Below are 20000 nucleotides of genomic sequence, written 5' to 3'. Positions count from 1 at the left end.
CAAACCTAACACTATGCGTATTAATAATTTTACCGTAACGCGAATTTGCAGGGACATGCTTACTAATTACCTCCCTAAACTGAGCTACCAAATTCGACTTAACATTTTTAGCAAATGGTAAAATAAACCAAAGATAACCATCATTAATATTATTAAAGCCTGTGTGGATGTATATGTGTGTGTGTGGATGTATATGTGTGTGTGTGTATGTATGTGTGTGTGTGCGTATGTGTTTATGACTTGTGAACTTTGCTCATTTGTGTATGCATACATATACATGTGAGAGTGCACGTGTGTGCGTGCATGAACGTGCGTGCGCGTATGAACGTGTGTGCGTGTGTGTACGGGCGCACACGCGGATGCCTGTATGTAGGTAATAGCGTTCTTTTTGCTAAAACTTTGAAAATTTTGTTCGTATTTTGTAATTGTGAAATTTTTTCGCCATGAACGGTTTGTGTTTTTAAACGGAGCGTATTTTTTCTGATGTTATATTTATTCCTGAATGATGTGCAAAGAAATTTTGATTTAAGCATCTTAATGAATTCTTTATACTGAAATATATATTGAAGAAGATAAATATGTTCTTGTGAATTTATACGTTTTTGCGTCGTAACTCCTTATTATTATTATATATATACATATATATATATATATATATATATATATATGTGTGTGTGTGTGTGTACAAATGTATATATATATATATATATATATATACAAATGTAAAGAATAAAAAGTTTTGAATGGTCCAATAATGCACTATACTACAAAAAATGGACTGTATACCTGTTGTAATTTAGTTATCTATAGTCCGATGATATTTCGGAATACAACTCCTTCTTCAGATATTCTTAGATGGAGTCGCTGCTATAATCTGTTTTCCAACGCCTTTCCGTTTTTTCGGAACCTTCTCAGCAGTGGTCTCACGAAGCTCCTTCCGAAATTCCTCATGAGAAGTGCGTGTGGTCGGCTATGTCTCAATCTCGTGTGTGTTGGTACATCTGTAGCGCTGCTTCTAAGTTATGTGTTATACGTGCAGCTTCCTTTTTCTTCCCTTTTTTTCCTCTTCTCTTTTTTTTTTCTTGAAATCAATAGACGAGCATATCAAAAATGAACCTACATGCATCCAGATGTAGCTAAATAATATATTGATTACCAACCTCCAGCCTGTTGTTAATTTGAGGTCCTAATCTGTGTATGAGTACAGCTTCCTTAATTCTTAAATTACCAAAATTTCATTCATTAACCTCAATTGTGACTGTTATGCTTTTGTCAGTGTACCGGCATCTGTCTAGATGTTTTCTGAAGGAGGATGCTCTCGTGTTCAGATGTTCTTTGATGCGGACGTGTAACGGTCTTGTTGTGCTACCCACATAGAACTTGTTGCATTTGTTACATTGTATTTTATACACAACATTTACCCGTTGGCATAAATCTGTGTCACGGATGGGACAATTTGTTAATGTGCATTGATTGTTGTCCCTTATTCGTTTCTTTGTGAGGTGTCCTCTCACAGAGGGGCCGGGGTGGGCTAGTTGTATATCTAGCCCTTCTCTTCTTATGGCTCAGTGGATGGGGTATTTTAAGGAACCAGGTGTTGCTGGGTTTTCTATGTGCTCGGCGTCTTGGGCGTCTTGGGTACTTACTCAGATACACAATGCTTTAAATCAACTACAATACTCTCATATATACAAATATATACGTATATATATGCATATATATATATATATTTATATATATATATATATATATATATATATATATATATATATATATATATATATATATATATATATATATATATATATTCATTTAAAATGCAGAGATGCCTATAATATGACATCTAACCCGCTAGAAATAGCAGCAAAAGACTACATACCACAAAAAAAAGAATATATATATATATATATATATATATATATATATATATATATATATATATATACATATATATATATATATATATATATATATATATATATATATATATATATACATATATATACATACATATATATATATACATATACATATATATATGTATATATATGCATAAATATATATATATATATTATATATACGTATATATATACATATATACATATATACATATATATATATATATATATATATATATATATATATATATATATATATATATATGTATACATATAAATCAATATATATGTCTATATATATAAATATATACGTATACATTTATACTTATACATATAAATATACATGTACTAGCAGAGATACCCAGCGTTGCTCAGGAGAGCATTGGCATATTTGTTTATTCTTATCTTTTACTTGTTTAAAATATTTGACTGTTGCGTTACTGGAGAATTGACTTTAGTTGAACGAATTGACCGCAAGTACTCATTCTATTGGTCTCTTTTGTGAAGCTAGTAATTTATGGGGACATAAACATACCGGCATTAGTTGACAAGCAATGTATATATATATATATATATATATATATATATATATATATATATATATATATATATATATATATATATACAGACACACGGATATATACGTATATCAATATAAGTACATGAAAGTACATGAAGTTTGGTAAAAAAAAAAAGGTGATCATGTACATACCTCCTGGCTGTTGTGATTACAACCAATGTAAACAATGTTCCTTGTTTTTCCTTGTGGAGCATATGTAAAGAGGTTTCTTTTGCTTCCCACTCTTGAGTAGCCATCGTACAGTTGTCTATGCGAGAAGTAGGGCTCTTCCAAGAGGAGACCAGCTACAGAGAGGGTTTGACCCTGAGATTTGTTGATGGACATGGCACAATTGACACGAAGAGAGAATTGCAGTCTTCTTAATGCAAATGGAATTTCTGCTCCTGATGGTGTAAGAGGAATTCTTGGAATAAAGACATCCTCACATTTTCCACATCCAGAAAGAATGACAGCCTCGATAACGTGTGACATCACTTTCTTTATCACCAGTAGCGTTCCATTGCCAAGTCTTGGTGGTTCCAGATTGGGGAGTAGCATAACAGGAGTTCCAACTTTAAGTGCTAATATCTTGAGAGGTAGTCCAAGAGGGTCCACAGAATTGAAAAATTCAGGAGGATAGTTCACCACTTCATTTCGATCTGAAATTGTATCAACAGACTTGTAAGTGTGAAGAGTGCCGGGAAGACAATGTATTAGCTGTTGATTTATTTTTTTAACAGCGACGTTTTTTGGAGCTAGTTTTGCTCTTTCGCACAGCCAATTGGGATTTTGGTAGTTTTCTGTGAAGTTGGGAAAGACTTTGTGTTGGAGCTCATTTACAGAATTAACAACAGAGGAAAATGGCCACACTTCAATTTGTCCTGCAGCGTCGAGAGGCACGTTGCCATCACCAAGTGTCAAAATATCCCGTGCAAACTTTGTGGACATTTGGTCGTCGTGTAGCTGAGCTGTCATGTTAGTGGTAAGACCGAGGATTGTAACATGATGTCACAGCGTAGAGGACTTTAGGCATGCTTGGCCCTCATCTGCTCTAGTGCCTTTCAGAATGACAGGAAGAGTTTGTCTGAAATCACCTGACAGCAGAAGCGTTACACCTCCCATTGGAACCTGACAGTATCGGATGTCTTTCAGGGCTCTATCTAATGCTTCAAAAGCTCCCTTGTGAGACATGGTGCACTCATCCCAGAGAATTAGATGACACCTTTTAAGTACTAGCCCCTGATCTGAGCTTTTGTTGATGTTGCATGAAGGCATCTCAGATGTTACTAAATAGAGAGGGAGTTTAAAAGCTGTTCTGCCACCGGATAACAAGAGGAGGATACAGCTACTGCAATGACCTGATGCTGCCTAACTTCTGCAAGGGAAAGCTTTGTAAGAAATGGTTTTCGTGTCCCTCCAGGAGCATCGAGGAAGAAGATTCGTCCCTCGCGTTGGCGTACACTGTTAAAAATAGTTGTGTAGGCCAACAGCTGGTCTCGAAGTAATTTAGGCTCATTTTCAAGAATGTACTTTGAAAGCGCTTTTTCTCGAATGGCAGCAGTGGGAAGGCTATTTGACCCTGACCTGAATGTTTGTGGAAGGCCATACGTGAACAATTCATTTCCACGCAGAGTAGCATTTCTGTCTTCAATGTCAATGAGAGTTTTGTTATAGACTTCATTGCTGATACCCTCCATGTGAGGATAGAGCAGTTGAGCTTGCCACTGAAAGACTTCAGCCAGGTTGTCTCTGTATTTGAGCCATAGAGTAGCAGGATCACACAGTTCGCATTTCTGTAGTAATACTGCAAATAGTGCCGCGAGACTTCTAGGTGATTCAGATAAAGCAGCCTCTCGCAAAGTGGCATCCCATTGTGCACCATCTTCTGACAGACATTGTCGATAGCAGGCTCCTCTGTATGTTGTGCAGACATGTCCATGAACGGTTTTTAGGGCCTGGAAACACGTTGGCCCTCTGACTTCATGCAGTAGTAGACGGAGGTAGAAGCACTCTTGTTGAGTGGGATGCACTGTGTATACTCGCCCAAGGCAAGTATCAAACTTAATGTCAGAGTATCCATGAACATTTTGACCTGCTTTCCTTAGGGCCCATTTCTTTCCATTCCAAGTGTAGTACGATGGAATCTGTGGATACAGCAAGGTTTGAGCGAATGGATCCACTTGACAAAACTTGAAGAATGCAGTGAGTGAGCTATCCCTTGGTTCATCTGCCAACAGAGAAGCATTTACATCAGTAAAGTACACCTGTTTTCCAGGTGCACTGCAAGCTGTTGAATGGCGGTGTGTCGTTGGTGAAGTGGAAAGCCGAAGATGCGCCAGAAAGCCTTGTTGCTACTTATATACCGTCCTACCTGATAGTGCGTCACCTCATCGTGGCAGTATTCTTGTTGAAGTCCAGGCATTGCAGAGTCCGAACCCTTGTTCACATACTTGCAAACGTACTTTATGGATTTATCGGAGTTGTAAAACTCAACGTTGATGTGGGCATTGAAAGTATTTGACAGGATTGGGTAGTAGGGAACAATCTATCTATTATCAATCTCGTGCTGTCCGATAGCTGCAGTGAAAGCGCTGTCTTCTGGTTTTCTCCGTCTGTATGATGGATACCCATCAGTACCTGTCTGAGTTTGTTGTAGGAACCTCCTTGGAAGCATTTTTGAATATACGCTGTCTTTCAAGCATGGTGATTTTATGTTGAATCCACGCCCACATGGACCATGTACCATGTTTGCCTAAACTATTTTGTATAGTACTTTGTCAAAAGCTGGATCAGGAAGCTCTGCAGAGAATATCTTGTCGATGTCAGTTGAACTGATCTTCGTTGAGAGCCAAAGCAGGATATGAGTATGCGGAAGGCCCCTTTTTTTGCCATTCGATTGTGTACATGTCACATTGTATGGGTGCGAAGACTTGCCTTTTCTATGAGGCCCATGAGAGTGATTAACATCAGATAGAAAACTCGGGCGATGAGGTCATGCCTGTCTTTAGGCTTTTGACCGAAGAAGAGTTCGGCCTGAATTTCCTTCCACTTGGGATTGCATGTGAAAGTTATGAACAGGTCAAGCCTGCCGTAATGGCGGACAAAGGTCATTGCATCCTGTGTACTTTCATGCATATATCGAGGACTTTCAGTGAACGTGGAAGGCAATATGCAAAGTCTTCCTATGCTTGACGGAGCAGCATCATTGTTGATAGCATCTCGGAGATGGATGTAGCTGTCAGAGTGCAATTTTTTTTATGTGACCTGATAAAACATAATTTCTTTGATTCGATTTTTGCGCACATATCGACTGCAAATTGATGAAACAGCTCTCGAGATTGGTATAGGTGATTACAGCAGTTGTTTCGGGTCATAAATCAGTATGAGTAAAAGTCGGTGCAGGATATTGGTTTGCTGAGATGTTCATTACGATTTAGGGGATGCTACTGCCGTAGATCGATGGGGGTAGCCATCCTCACCGTTAATGAACAGAAGTGGATATTGATGTGTATCGTATGATCGGTGTGTTTGAATAATTCGTTGGATAGTGGTGTCACATCGCCTAAGGACAATGGCTCTGGGATTGTGCTGTTCACCGTTAAGGAGTACAGTTATTTCATTCCATGTGGGTGCATTGTAACGGCCTGCATGTTCCCTGGATGGGCATCAATGACAACATTAAAATTTGATGAAGCTTCTGTTTCCAATGTATACTTGAAGCTGCGTACGTAGCTGTTTTCTGGTACAAAACTTCTTGCAGTTGCATTATCAAGTGAAAGTTAGTACCAGTAGAAATGGTGTTTATGACGAATATGTATGTATGCATGTATATATATGAGGTAATATTTTCATTATAATAGTGAAAGTATTTAACTGAAAGTATCTCACATTGCAATGGAGAGATATTATTGTTCAACATTTGACACGTAATACTGAAATAGTGTAAGAGATAGGAGATTACTGTGGTCTCGCATTAGGCAAGAAGTTGAAAATTTTTCTTGGCCTATGACGTTGCACGGACCGTAGGTAAGGCATGTGTAAAATTTGAATGAAATCGGTTCGGTAGTTCTCGTGTTTTAGGGATTCACACCGACAGACACATACTCATCTATCCTTCGTAAGGATAAGGGCACAGAAAGTGTGTCAAGGCCTAATAGGAAGCGGTCTGGCTTCCTAGGGCTAAACAGCAGTAGTATATTCCCTTATTGGGACTGTCACGTTATGTTGACAGTATACAACTACTTTATGAGATAATAGTTTCACTTTAACAGTTTCAGTATTAAAGTGAAACTATTGAAGTGAAAATATCTGACATTACAATTGAGAGATGTTATTGTTTCACTTTTGACACGTAATACTGCAATATTGGTGGAGATGTGCTATTGCACTGGGCTCGCACTAGGCTAGAAGTTATATATATATACATATACATATATATATATATATATATATATATATATATATATATATATATATATATATATATATATATATATATATATATATATATATACATATATATATATATATATATATATATATATATATATATATATATATATATATATACATATATATATATAGATAGATAGATAGATAGATAGATAAATAGATAGAGAGAGAGAGATACATACATATATATGTACGCATATGTATACATGTATACATAATTACATAAATGCATATACATGTATATATATATATATACATATATACCCCTGCCTTCGTCTTTTGTTTTCTTTGTGAATTTTCCCTATATATATCACACGCTCACGTGGTGGCACCAGTTCATCCTGTGTCCTCTCATCACCCACGAACTTCTCCACTGGACTTTCTACCTTTCTACACTCTTTTGGACTTTCTTTTGGATTTTCTACACTCAGGCTGTCTGGATTCTTCTGTTGATGAGAAATCGCTCCAGTACACCACGACGTCTGAAGGCCTTGAACTTTTTCAACTTTATGTAAAAGTTTTATTATTATTATTATTATTATGTTGTTTTTTCCTTCTTTCTTCAAATTTTCTTCCATTTCTCGCCGAGTGTTTTCCGTACACCTAGGGCAGAGAAGCTCGTTGTATGCAATCCCAGTTTACACACGCAAATTCACAGGTAAACCATGTATTTAAAAAAAAAATCATGAATGGATGTTGTTTTCACAGCGATAATGCTCTTTTCAGTACATGAGTCATTCCAGTTAGCACGATTTTTTGCACTTCCTGTAGGGATGGTAGGCCTGGTATCATTTTCAAATAGGTTTCAGTACCTTTTTTTATCATTCCTAGAGATCCTACAATAACTGGTATGGTAGTCGCCTTGAGGTGCCACATTTTTTCAATTTCTATTAACAAGTCTTTATATTTACTGATCTTGTCGAATTCTTTCGCCGCTATATTATGATCAGAGGGAATACTCATGTCAATTAATAAACACGTCTTCTTTGTCTGATCTTTTATGATGATATCCGGTTTATTAGCTTTTATAGACTTGTCAGTATGTACGGGGAAGTCCCAGAGAATCGATGCATTTTCTCCTTCAGTCAAAGCTTCATGATGGTGTTTATACCATTTGTCAGCGGTTTTGATTTTATAATGCTGACATATTGCCCAGTGTAAATACTGGCCAACTCTGTCATGTCTTGATTTATATTCTAGAGGTGCTAAGACTCTACACCCTGAGATTAGGTGGTCTATACTTTCAATCGCATCGTTACAGAATCGGCATTTTGGGTCAGCTCCATTTTTTATCTTGAGCAGCCAATATGAACCCTTCACTCTCTGCTTTTAGCCCTGAACTTCGTAACCACTGATGCGTGCGTTTCTGGTCGACATCAGCTTGTTTGCTACGAGCAACATACTTGCCATGCAGAGGTTTCTGTTCCCATCTGCTAGCTAATTTTTCATGTGCTTTTGTCTTTGCAATTAATTTTATTTTCTTCGCTTATTATTATTATTATTATTATTCAGTAGTTTTATTTTTATAACGTGCTTTCACTTCACTACCGAGCGCAGCTCTGTGCGCCTTGGGTATGTGCTGTGGTTTGCTGTGGTGCTCTTATGTTTACTGTATTGAAAGTGTTTTGCGTAGAATGTGTGCAGTACCCAGTAGTGCAATTTTCTGTATGTTATATATATTTGTAAGTCCTGGTGTTTTTGTTATGTATTTGTCTGAATATTTTTTTATTATACCTAAGGCACCTACTATGATAGGAATTGTTTCTGTTTTTAGATTCCCCATTCGAGTTATCTCTATTTCCAGGTCTTTGTATTTTGAAAGTTTTTCCATTTCTTTTAGAGAAACGTTGTCATCTGCTGGTATTGAAACATCAATTAGAAGGCATTTTTTTCCTTCATGATCTTTGACAACTATATCTGGTCTATTTGCCTTAATTTCTCTATCTGTGTGTATTGGCATATCCCAGAGTATGGTTGCTTTCTCGTTTTCTGTGACCTTTTCTGGCGTGTGTTTATACCATCTTTTTTCTGTTGCTATTCCATAATGTTGGCATAGCTTCCAGTGTATATAGGTCCCAGCTCTGTCGTGTCTGTGAATATATTCCTTCTTAGCCAGGACTGGGCAGCCAGAGATAATATGATTTATTGTTTCTTGTCCATCTCCACATATTCTACAGTTACTTGTTATATTTCTTTTCATTATGTGTTTTTGGTAATTTCTGGTGGGGAGGCTTTGGTCTTGTGCAGCAATTAAAAATCCTTCAGTCTCTGCATTGAGTCCTGAGCTTCTCATCCATCGCTGGGATTTTCTCTGTCTATTTCTTTCGCATTTAGTTTAGCCCAGTATTTACCATGTAGGGGCTTTTCTTGCCATCGTTTTATCATGGTCCGTTGCTGTTCTAGTTTTAGTTTGGATTTCATTTGTTTTATAGCTTTTGTTGTTTCTTCTTCTTCTTCTTCGTATTTGTTAGGTAGATTGATTTCTTGTTTGTATTTGTCAGCTTCCTTAAATACTGAAAACAGTTTTATTATTATTATTATTATTATTATTATTATTATTATTATTATTATTATTATTATTATTATTATTATTATTATTATTATTATCATATTTTCTTACACACACATCTTTTCTCTCCTTGTTTCTGTCTTTGTTCCTTTCTGTGGAAGAGCGTAGGCTCGAAATGTTAAAGACTTTTTCAATTCCCGAGCGTTATACTAATATATATGTTTGTTTTCTGCACGACCTGTCTTCGTTCTTATGTGTGTGTGTGTCTATACCTCTATATCCTTGTGTGTGCATGCCTGAGTGTATATGTGCATGTGTTTATTCTGACAACGTACTGTGTCTGTATATATGGATATGTGTCTTCATATATATGCTTGTATCAAACGCAGTGTGTGTGTGAGTATGGTCATGTGTTTCAGTCTTCATTTGCGTATATATGTGTGCTTGTCTCTAAGATACTGTGAAGAACAGAGTGCAGCTTCACCACTCCTATTACATGAAACCCATAGCTCCAAAGTATGTTGTTCACACAATATGAACATTAACATACTGATTGCAGATTTAGGATAAAGAACAACGTGTCTACACTATGAAAACCCTATGAATCGAATAAACATGTACAGAAATTCATGCACAGCATGCAATTCTCTGGATATGATCAAAGCGATAGGGTTCGAGTATACAGGGCTGCTAGAAAGAAGGTAGATAACATTATATGTAATGAAACCAGTGGTACCTACCTCAGATATAGAAATAAAGACTGGAATAGAATACAAAGACCTTGTGACAAATCAAACAGGATGAACACGTAGTATAAAACCGACAAATATCAAGCAGTGATGTTTACAGAAGCCAAAACCCATGGAGAACTAACCCGTAGATTTAGGAAAGTTTTGAAGGAGACCAAACTCAGCAATAAGATTGTTGAAAAGCCAGGGAACTGTATCAGACCACAAATATGTAGGACGTACACCTTTAAGAATACTGCATGACATGTACTATATGAAATATAGTCTACAGCATAAGATGGATTGATGGTGCTTGTAAAGACATGAACCTGACATACATAGGAGAGACATCTAGGAACATTGCGGAATGACTAAATGAAAATTTGAGACAATATCACGACAGAAAAACAGTCCTCCATACTCTAAAAACATACCAACGACCAACATAGAGTCAAACTGGGTCAACTGGACATCCGCATTTTATTACAGAACCCAAAGGTGTACGTTTTCATAAATAAAATATTCCCAGTACTAAATAGGAAGTATATGTAGTAGGTAATCATACTCCCATACACACAGTTTATATTTATATGCAGGTAGAATAGTTTGTGGTGTTTTATGTAGATGTATGTGTGTGTATGTAAGTGTACCGATACGTATATGTATAGGCACAAGTATGTAAGCAAATGGATATGAATGTAAACAGATATAAAGATGGATAGGTGCATAGGTAATATGAACAGACACGTACACATACATACGTAAATTAAGAGGAGATAACTCGTCTTCATTAGTGATTTCCTCACGTCTTCGACGTAGATATTTTAAGTTAGGTAATCATATAGAGTCTGACGAGCTGTTCACAAGGCTTTGTTTTTTGGATGTGAAAGCTTGGGTAATTCAATGTACAAGATGTAAAATTTTAGTCTATTCTTTAGAGTGTGCTGCTTTCTATTATATATTTCTTTATTAACTATATGTGTACACATAAATAAAGTCAGAAGGCAGAAGATGTGCAGAGTATCACGTATATGGGGACTCCCAGCAATACAGATTGTCAAATGAGATATTATGTGAGAAAATAAGATATGTAAACTAGAGTAAGTTTATACATATGTCGATAGTGAAGTACTTACAAGACACTCAACGATTGGTTTCAATCGGCTTGTATTTGGAATATAAATAGAATATGGCAGAATGAATTTACATCACTCTTCACCCATAAGGAGGATGTTATACCTTATTAATTAATGGAAAGGTTTTATAAGGAATTCAAACAATGAAGATAAGAATATCGTTTCAATTTGAATAATCAACTTATATATATATATATATATATATATATATATATATATATATATATATATATATATATATATATATATATATATATATATGCATGTATATATACATAAAAATATGTATCTATCTATCTATCTATCTATCTTTATATATATAAATACAAATCTGTATATATGTATGTGTTAGAAACATCTACATAGCTTGAGTTTGGAGCTAAAATTCTCTAATATTCTAGCCAAAACGCAAAATTGTATACATATAATCTGACAGAAAGTATAATCGCCAGAGAGCCCAGGAAAATGATGGTATTTCTATTAAGTAGATCATTGCATATAGGTGTTTCTGTTATCTGTTATAAGTACATACATACACACACACACACACAAACACACACACACATACATACATACATACATACATACATACATACATACATACATACATACATACATACATACATATGCATTAGTGTTCCGTGGTGAAAATGACAAATAAAAAGCAATGGTTATTTGCAGGATTAGGTAATGTTCCTACATAGATGCACATTACTTCTCCACCAAAGGTGGTAATTCGAAATGTGGTCGGTACAATTTCTCAGAAATTATGCTGCTGGATAAGTGAATCTGCCGGAAAATGTTGATAAAACCTATTAGATGAAGAATGCAGTGGAAGGCTTTACTTCTTTGAAACAGGAGCACTTTCTCAAAAATCATAGGAAACTCATCTATGACCACCAGACATAGTTAACGATCATGAAATATCAGGCTAGTGTAGTTCACATTCACCTGATTTAGATTCAATACAATACATGTGGAGTGTTGCTGCTTGTGAAAACTAATGTCAAGTCTTCGATGTTCTTAGTGAATTCATTAAATAAGTTGAGTGACATTTCATCGGGAGCATGTCAGCAATTTTCAGCTATTTATAAAATATATCCTGAAATCCCTCTTGCAAGTTGTTCAACTGCACACACACACACAGACACACACACACACACACACACACACACACACACACACACACGCACAAACACTCACACACAAACACGGACGCACACATATATATATATATTTGTGTGTGCGCGCGCGCGTCTGTGTCTGTGTATGCACATTTACACTCCACATATACACATAGACGCTCATGAATATGATCATGAATCTATGTGTATCTATATACACACATAGATAGATAGATAGAGAGAGAGAGAGAGAGAGAGAGAGAGAGGGGGAGAGAGAACTAGATAGAAGGACAGATACATAGCGAGAGACAGATAGATAGATAGATAGATAGATAGATAGATAGATAGATAGATAACTTTATTGATCACACAGGGTTGAAAAGAGAGAGGACAAATACGAATGTAGGTAAAATGAGTAAAAAAATAAAAATTCCGGACAAAAGGTGTCGGGAAAAAAAAGGCGATCAAAAGGGATCGTGTTTCACAGAAGAACTTTTTAAAATGCAAGAAGCAAGATTAGGTTTATCCGTGGAAAGAAAAGCCTACGGAAAAGACCACGGTAACCACAGGCAGGGAGGGAATAAATACATGAGAGCAAAGTGCTCTCTCTCTCTCTCTCTCTATCTCTCTCTCTCTCTCTTCGATTTACAGGATCATGCTCAAAATGGTTTCGTCGCTCGCACGCACCATCTTTGCTATATTCATACACCTTTTTACGAAACTTTCATGAGACAAATCCTGCGTCTCCATTCTCACGTTCCTTTTCAAGTGGTACTTGAAAACGTGGATGAGCGATTGGCCAGAGAGGTAAGTGTTTGTTTCTAATCCTTTCGCTCGAGTCCACCACACACATTCTTTCACCATGGCCACCAGTACGATGAAAGCTGCCTTGCCATCCCGGTTGAGGGAAGGTGCCGGAGCAACTGCCATGATAGACTCGGCTGATAGGCGGACTCGTCCCAAACGTGACAGCAGCCGTTCGGCATAATCCCACAGGCCGGAAATGGTTGGACACTGCACGAGTGCGTGCAGAACGGTTTCGTCGCTCTGATCGCATCTCGGGCAAGTTGGTCCCGTGTGTCTCGAAATGCGCCTGTAGAGCTTATCTCGAACAGGTAATGCTTCTAGAGTATGCGTTCCAGTTTGGTGATGGTAGGATCGGGACAAGGCACAGCGTTCAGACGGTAATCGATGGGGGATGCGATGTACGTGTTCACCACCTCCGCTCGACCATTTAGGGATATCTTACGCTCAGCCCATTGCTATGTGAGAGCGGCCACCCTAGTCTTTAGTTCACCCCAGTTCTCCATTTGGAGTTCTGGACCAAACCAGATTCCAAGCAATTTAACTGCTCCGTCGCTCCACCGTCGCACGATGGAGACGCTGTTGGACGTCATGGGCTTGTTTCTGCAGGTGCTGAGCCGCAAGCCCAGCAGACATTTCTCGATTAATTTTTGATCCCGTTACCGCTTCGAATTCTCTTATTGTCTCGCCGACCAGGCTTGTGGCTCGACACTGTGAAGGTGACGTCGTTCGCGTATGCAGACACGCTCCTCCCGCATCCCGGCTCTCGTCGTATGCCCCTCAATTTCGCCAGCTTCCGCAGTAGTGGCTCAAGAGTCAATACATACAGAAGCGACGAGAGGAGGCATTCTTGAAGAACCGAACGCATGATATTAAATGGTCTGGTTAAATGTAAAATTTAATGTAATGAATTAGTACTATGTTTTCAGCACTAAGATGAAAATATGAATTAACAAGTTGAAACTTACGACACTTCAAGAACAGAAATGACAAGGGGATCAGAGAAATATGCAAAAAGTTAGCAAATCTGACAAGGGAATATTTTGAATACAATGGTAATTAACTAATCCAAATCTATGAAATATTCAGCACCACTTCGTAACTCTGAAATTGTCGGCTTCAATCAGTCATTATCACATAGGCTATTGATATTTTAATATATTTCTATTTACCAACACTTTTCACGGGGTTCTGCTTATATTACAAATCAAGATCCAAGATGCAGTTGTTTGAATCAAATCGAATTACGTTTTATTTCAATTTCTGGAATTTATTTTATTCACACTGGCATAAAGAAATGTTAACTGGGCATAACATGTACTGACGTCAGAAGGCTAAAACACGTGACACGTGTATAAGATTTTATTTTGAATTCTACACGTTATCCTAATCATTTGACGCCCTTTGACTATGTAACATGTGGTTACGAACACGCATTATTTTCCAGTAAATTTTCTCGTATACAACTAATAAAATATGTTCATACAAATTCATTATTCTTTATAAATATTGTAGATATCGAAGCATCAGCCACATTGTCTACACATACACAAAGATTCACACAAAGTGAGGGCTAATGTTAAGGAACTACTGTGCACGAGCACATTTGTTATATATTTTGTGTATTAAAGAGAACTGATTTGTGCCTCAAACACTCTTTGGCCTATGCCAACATTAATGTCTTCTACGAACATGGCACGTCGGATATTTTTCACAAGAACAAATGTGCATTAGTGTCCAGTGGTGAAAAATGACAAATAAAAAACAATGGTTATTTCAAAAATTCGGTAATGCCCCATGATACGTTCATATTACTTCTCCAGAAACGTGGTAGTTTGAAGCATGGTCGGTAAGGAAAGTAGAATTTCTCAGAAAATATGATGCTGGGTAAGTGAATGTGTCGGACATTGTTGTTAAAAGCTTTTTCGATGAAAAATGCAGTGGTAGGCTTTACTTCTTTGAAACAAGGGCACTTTCTCAGGAATCATATTGCACTTAAGTATGGCTACCAGACATTGTTAATGATCATAAAACATCAGGCTAGTGTACGACGAATTTACCAGATTCAAATTCAATGAAATACATTGAAATGTTGCTGTTGTTGAGAAGTCATGCCAAGTCTTCGTTGCTCCTAGTGAATTCATTAAAGAAGTTGCCTGAAAACATGTCAGAAATTCTCTAATAACATACGTTTAGTTTACGCCAGACATGATTTGCCTAATGAAATTATAAAATATATTCTGAAATACCTCTTCCAAATTGTTCAACTGCACACATACACATAACCACACACACACAAACACGCCCTTTATTTGTCGATATAAGTATTCATGAATCTATGTTTGTCTATATATATATATATGTGTGTGTGTGTGTGTGTGTGTGTGTGTGTGTGTGCGTGTGTGTGTGTGTGTGTGTGTGCGTGTGTGTGTTCGTTTGTGTGTGAGTGTGTGTGTAGAAATATGGATAGATAGATACATAGAGAGAGAGAATGAAAGATATAGATAGATAGTTAAATAAATAAATAGATACATACATATACACATATATACATACAAAGACAAATAGATAGATAGTCAAATAGATAGATATATCGATAGATATTTAGATATATACATACATACATACATAGAGAAAAAGAGAACAACTACGCCGAGCTACTGAGAAATTTGCAGATACTCCACCGAGACTACAAGTTCAGATTCATACCCGTGATTGTTGGGGCATTGGGATATGTAACGAACTGCCTCAACAAAAACCTGGAAAAATTAGGGTTCTCAAAACCTGAAAGAAAAAGTCTGATTAGAAGACTACAGATTCAAGCCATCAATGGAACTGTAAATATATGTAAAACTTTTCAAACATTTAGCACATATATACATATGCATGCATCTAGACGTGAAAATATATACATAAAATCGCATCCATAAAACAAACATACAAATCTGCGCATGCACTAACACCAAATACTGCACACACACACACACATATGCACAAATACCTAGATGATGTTGATAAAAGTTCCAATGAAGGAGTCTTGAATCTATGTTAGAGTCGGGCTATTTCTCTATGGACAAGAAATACAGAAATGAAACTGATTGACAGCATACATACATACATACATACATATATACTTACATATATACATACATACAATCGTATGTATCTACACATATAGATACATAAGAATGTCTGCACATATATTTTGCTAACATATTTATTCTGTTTTCGCTTAGTAGTTCATATCTGCATATATATGTACCTCGATGCGAAATTACGGGTGTATCACGTATTTTAACACATATTCAGTCTATGGAACATTTGATGATTTCCACATTTGCATACATACACGTTCGTGTTCATACACATACAAAAGCGCTCACACTCAAATTCATATACGCACACATACGCACATGTGCAAACACGAACAAACGCGTACGCACGCGCGCGCGTATACAAATTCATGTTGAGTTTGGCTTATGAGATTGTCAACTTCTGGGGTTTTGTGAATAATAACTTTGTGTATATCTTGTAATGCTCCGGGTATGTGATGATTGTATACAGAGAAAATATTTGGGGCACAATATTTGTATAATAATATTTATATAACCGGTGCCATAACGAAGTCGCATTTAAATAATTCAATAAAGAGGTACTTACAAAGTTTCCGTCTTCTGGCTATTTCTATTGAAGCTGAAATGTTAAAATAAATTTGAAGATTACATATTAGCTTTCCTTTGACTAAAGTAAAATTACGAGTGAAAAATGACAAATAAAAAACAATGGTCATTTGCAGGATTAGCTAATGTTCCGTCATAGATTCATATTACTTCTCCAGAAACGTGGTAGTTTGAAGTGTGGTCGGTAAGGAAGGTAGAATTTCTCAGAAATTATGATGCCGGGTAAGTGGATGTGTCGGACATTGTTGTTAAAAGCTTTTTGGATAAAAAAAAATGCAGTGGAAGGCTTTACTTCTTTGAAACAAGAGGACTTTCTCACAAATCATATTGTACTTAAGTATGGCTACCAGACATTGTTAATGATCATAAAACATCAGGCTAGTTTACGACAAATTTACCAGATTTAAATTCAATGAAATACATTGGAGCGTTGCTGCTGTTGAAAAGTCATGCCAAGTCTTCGTTGCTCCTAGTGAGTTCATTAAAGAAGTTGCCTGAAATTTCATCGAGAGCATGTCAGAAATTCTCTAATAACATACGTTTAGTTTACGCCAGACATGATTTGCCTAATGAAATTATAAAATATATTCTGAAATACTTCTTCCAAATCGTTCAACTGCATACACAGACACACACACACACACGCAAACACACACAGACACACACACACATACACGCCCTTTATTTGTCGATATACGTATTCCTGAATCTATGTGTGTCTATATGTATATATATATATATATATATATATATATATATATATATATATATATATATACACATATGTATATATATGACAACTTTAAATAGAGCTCAAACTGATCTATGGAAAATACTTTATAATAATAATAATAATAATAATAATAATAATAATAATAATAATAATAATAATGAAAATGACCTATGAACATTTCGATGGAACATCCGGAATGATTAATACAAATTATAAAATATCATAAAATATAGGATACTCCATCTCCTAATGGTCCCATTATTATTGCTATTATTATTATTATTATTATTATTATTATTATTATTATTATTATTATTATTATTATTATTATTATTATTAAGGGTAAAAAATAGACTAGCTAGATTTTTTCGTAGAATAGGAATGAATATTATTTTTGAAGACAATACATCTGTAGCTAATTTTTTAGATGTTACACTTGATCTACACAATAAATCGTATAGGCTGTATCATAAACCTTCAACAAACCTTAGGCACATTAGTAAATATAGCAATCATCCAAAAGCAATAACAGATAATTTAGTTCATAGTATATCATTAAGATTGTCTAACCTATCCGCAAATAATCTGGTTTTTGAAGATGAGGCAAAGCTTTATAACTCTGCCTTGTTGGAAGCAGGGTATAAAATTAGGGTGTACTATATTAATCCAGATTCTGCTTCCTCTAAGGCAGATGTTAATAATATTAATAATGTTAATAATAGGAGTAAGGTTACTTATAAAATTAATACTACTAATAATAATAATGTTAACTTATTTAGAAAGATTAAACATAGACCAATATACGACGGTCGTGTATCAAGCACTGATAATGGTAAACTCAAGTTTTTTATGAATAATAATGTAAATTATAATTCCAATAAGCAGGATAGTTTATGGTTCGTCGTTCCATATGGGAAACAAATTAAATCAAATTTAGTTAGTTTATTTAGGAATGTAGTTAGTAAATATTTTCCTAAAAACTCACGTTACTATAAAGTCATTAACGCGAATAAGGTAAGGTAAGGTTTTTCTAATACCAAAATTTAACCCCAATTATCGCCGCTCATAAATTTAAACTTTTATCCTTTAATTCTAGTCATGATTCTACTGACATAAATATAGAGAGCAATAATAATAATACTAGAGACACTGTTAAAGATAATTTTCAAGATAAAAAGGGTATTGATAATACCAATATTAATTGTAGCAAATTAATAGAAATTTCTGAAGATAATCCTAATAGAATGAGATTCCTTAGTGCAAATGCTAAAACTAAGAAGATTGTATATAGGTGTAATGTTTTAACGGATAAGATTTGGAGTTATACTGGCGCTTCGTCACTTGAAGTCTCGAGAAGAATTTCCAATCATTACTCGACATTTAGGGATAGGAATAAACAAAATAGTACGGCGCTCAGTAGTTTAATTTGGCAATTGAAATATGAGAATAGAGATTACTCTCTTGAATGGTTGATAATAGGTAAACCGTTTCCGTACGACAAGAGTTAAGATAGCTGTTCTTTATGTAGCTTGGAGTTATTTTTCATACTTTCTTCTAAGGGTGACTTAATTAATAAAAATACATTTAAAGCTTTCAGATGTCTGCATATGTATAGACATACATTTGCATTCTATGAATAGGAAACATTTATATATTTTACTGGCTATGAGAGTGTATATGTATGTATATATACATATATATATATATATATATATATATATATATATACATATATATATATATATATATATATATATATATATATATGGATATATGTGTGTAGGTGTGTGTGTGTGTATATATGTATATATATGTATGTTTGTATGTATATGTATATGTACATATATATATGTGTGTGTGTGTGTGTATATAGACGTATGCTTGTGTATTTTTTATTTTTTATTTTTTATTTATATAAATATATATATATATATGTGTGTGTATATATATATATATATATATATATATGTGTGTGTGTGTGTGTGTGTGTGTGTATGTGTGTGTGTGTGTATGTGTGTATATGTATGTATATATAATGTTAAATCTCTGAACGAGGTATTAACAGTAACTGCACGACAAGGTGAAGTATATTTTCCACTTAAATGCGGCTCACCCCTAAGTGTAGGTGTTACTGTTGCTTTTAGCCCCAGGAGAACATTAAGTGGCAAATATACTTCACCTTGTCGTGCAGTTACTGTTAATACCTCGTTCAAAGATTTAATATTGCTTGTTTTCATTTTTGAGATCAGTGAATATTTTCACTGGAAAAACGATATATGTATTTGCATCGGGACATTTTTCGCATCGAAGGTCGGTGATTATCGTACGCTGAGGACGGGTAAATACCCAGAAACTCGAGTCCGTACGTATCGCAGAT

At 35.5% G+C, this 20000-nt stretch overlaps 1 protein-coding gene across 4 annotated transcripts in view; it reads right to left on the bottom strand.

Annotated features, from left to right (window-relative positions):
* The window catches only part of LOC149134422 (membrane metallo-endopeptidase-like 1), a 238691-nt gene that overhangs the window by 109109 nt on the left and 109582 nt on the right, over window positions 1–20000 (bottom strand). For all 4 annotated transcript variants that reach the window (XM_089356557.1, XM_089356558.1, XM_089356556.1 and 1 more), the window contains one exon: window positions 16871–16903. In XM_089356557.1, coding sequence (XP_089212683.1) covers window positions 16871–16903 — 33 coding nt within the window. The remainder of the gene's footprint in view (window positions 1–16870; window positions 16904–20000) is intronic.

This window comes from Octopus bimaculoides, chromosome 8 (assembly GCF_046866305.1).
Source record: "Octopus bimaculoides isolate indiv1 chromosome 8, ASM4686630v1, whole genome shotgun sequence".
NCBI classification, from domain to species: Eukaryota; Metazoa; Mollusca; class Cephalopoda; order Octopoda; family Octopodidae; genus Octopus; species Octopus bimaculoides.
The sequence above is the reverse complement of the archived record's forward strand: the minus strand, read 5'-3'. Positions and strand labels throughout refer to the sequence as shown.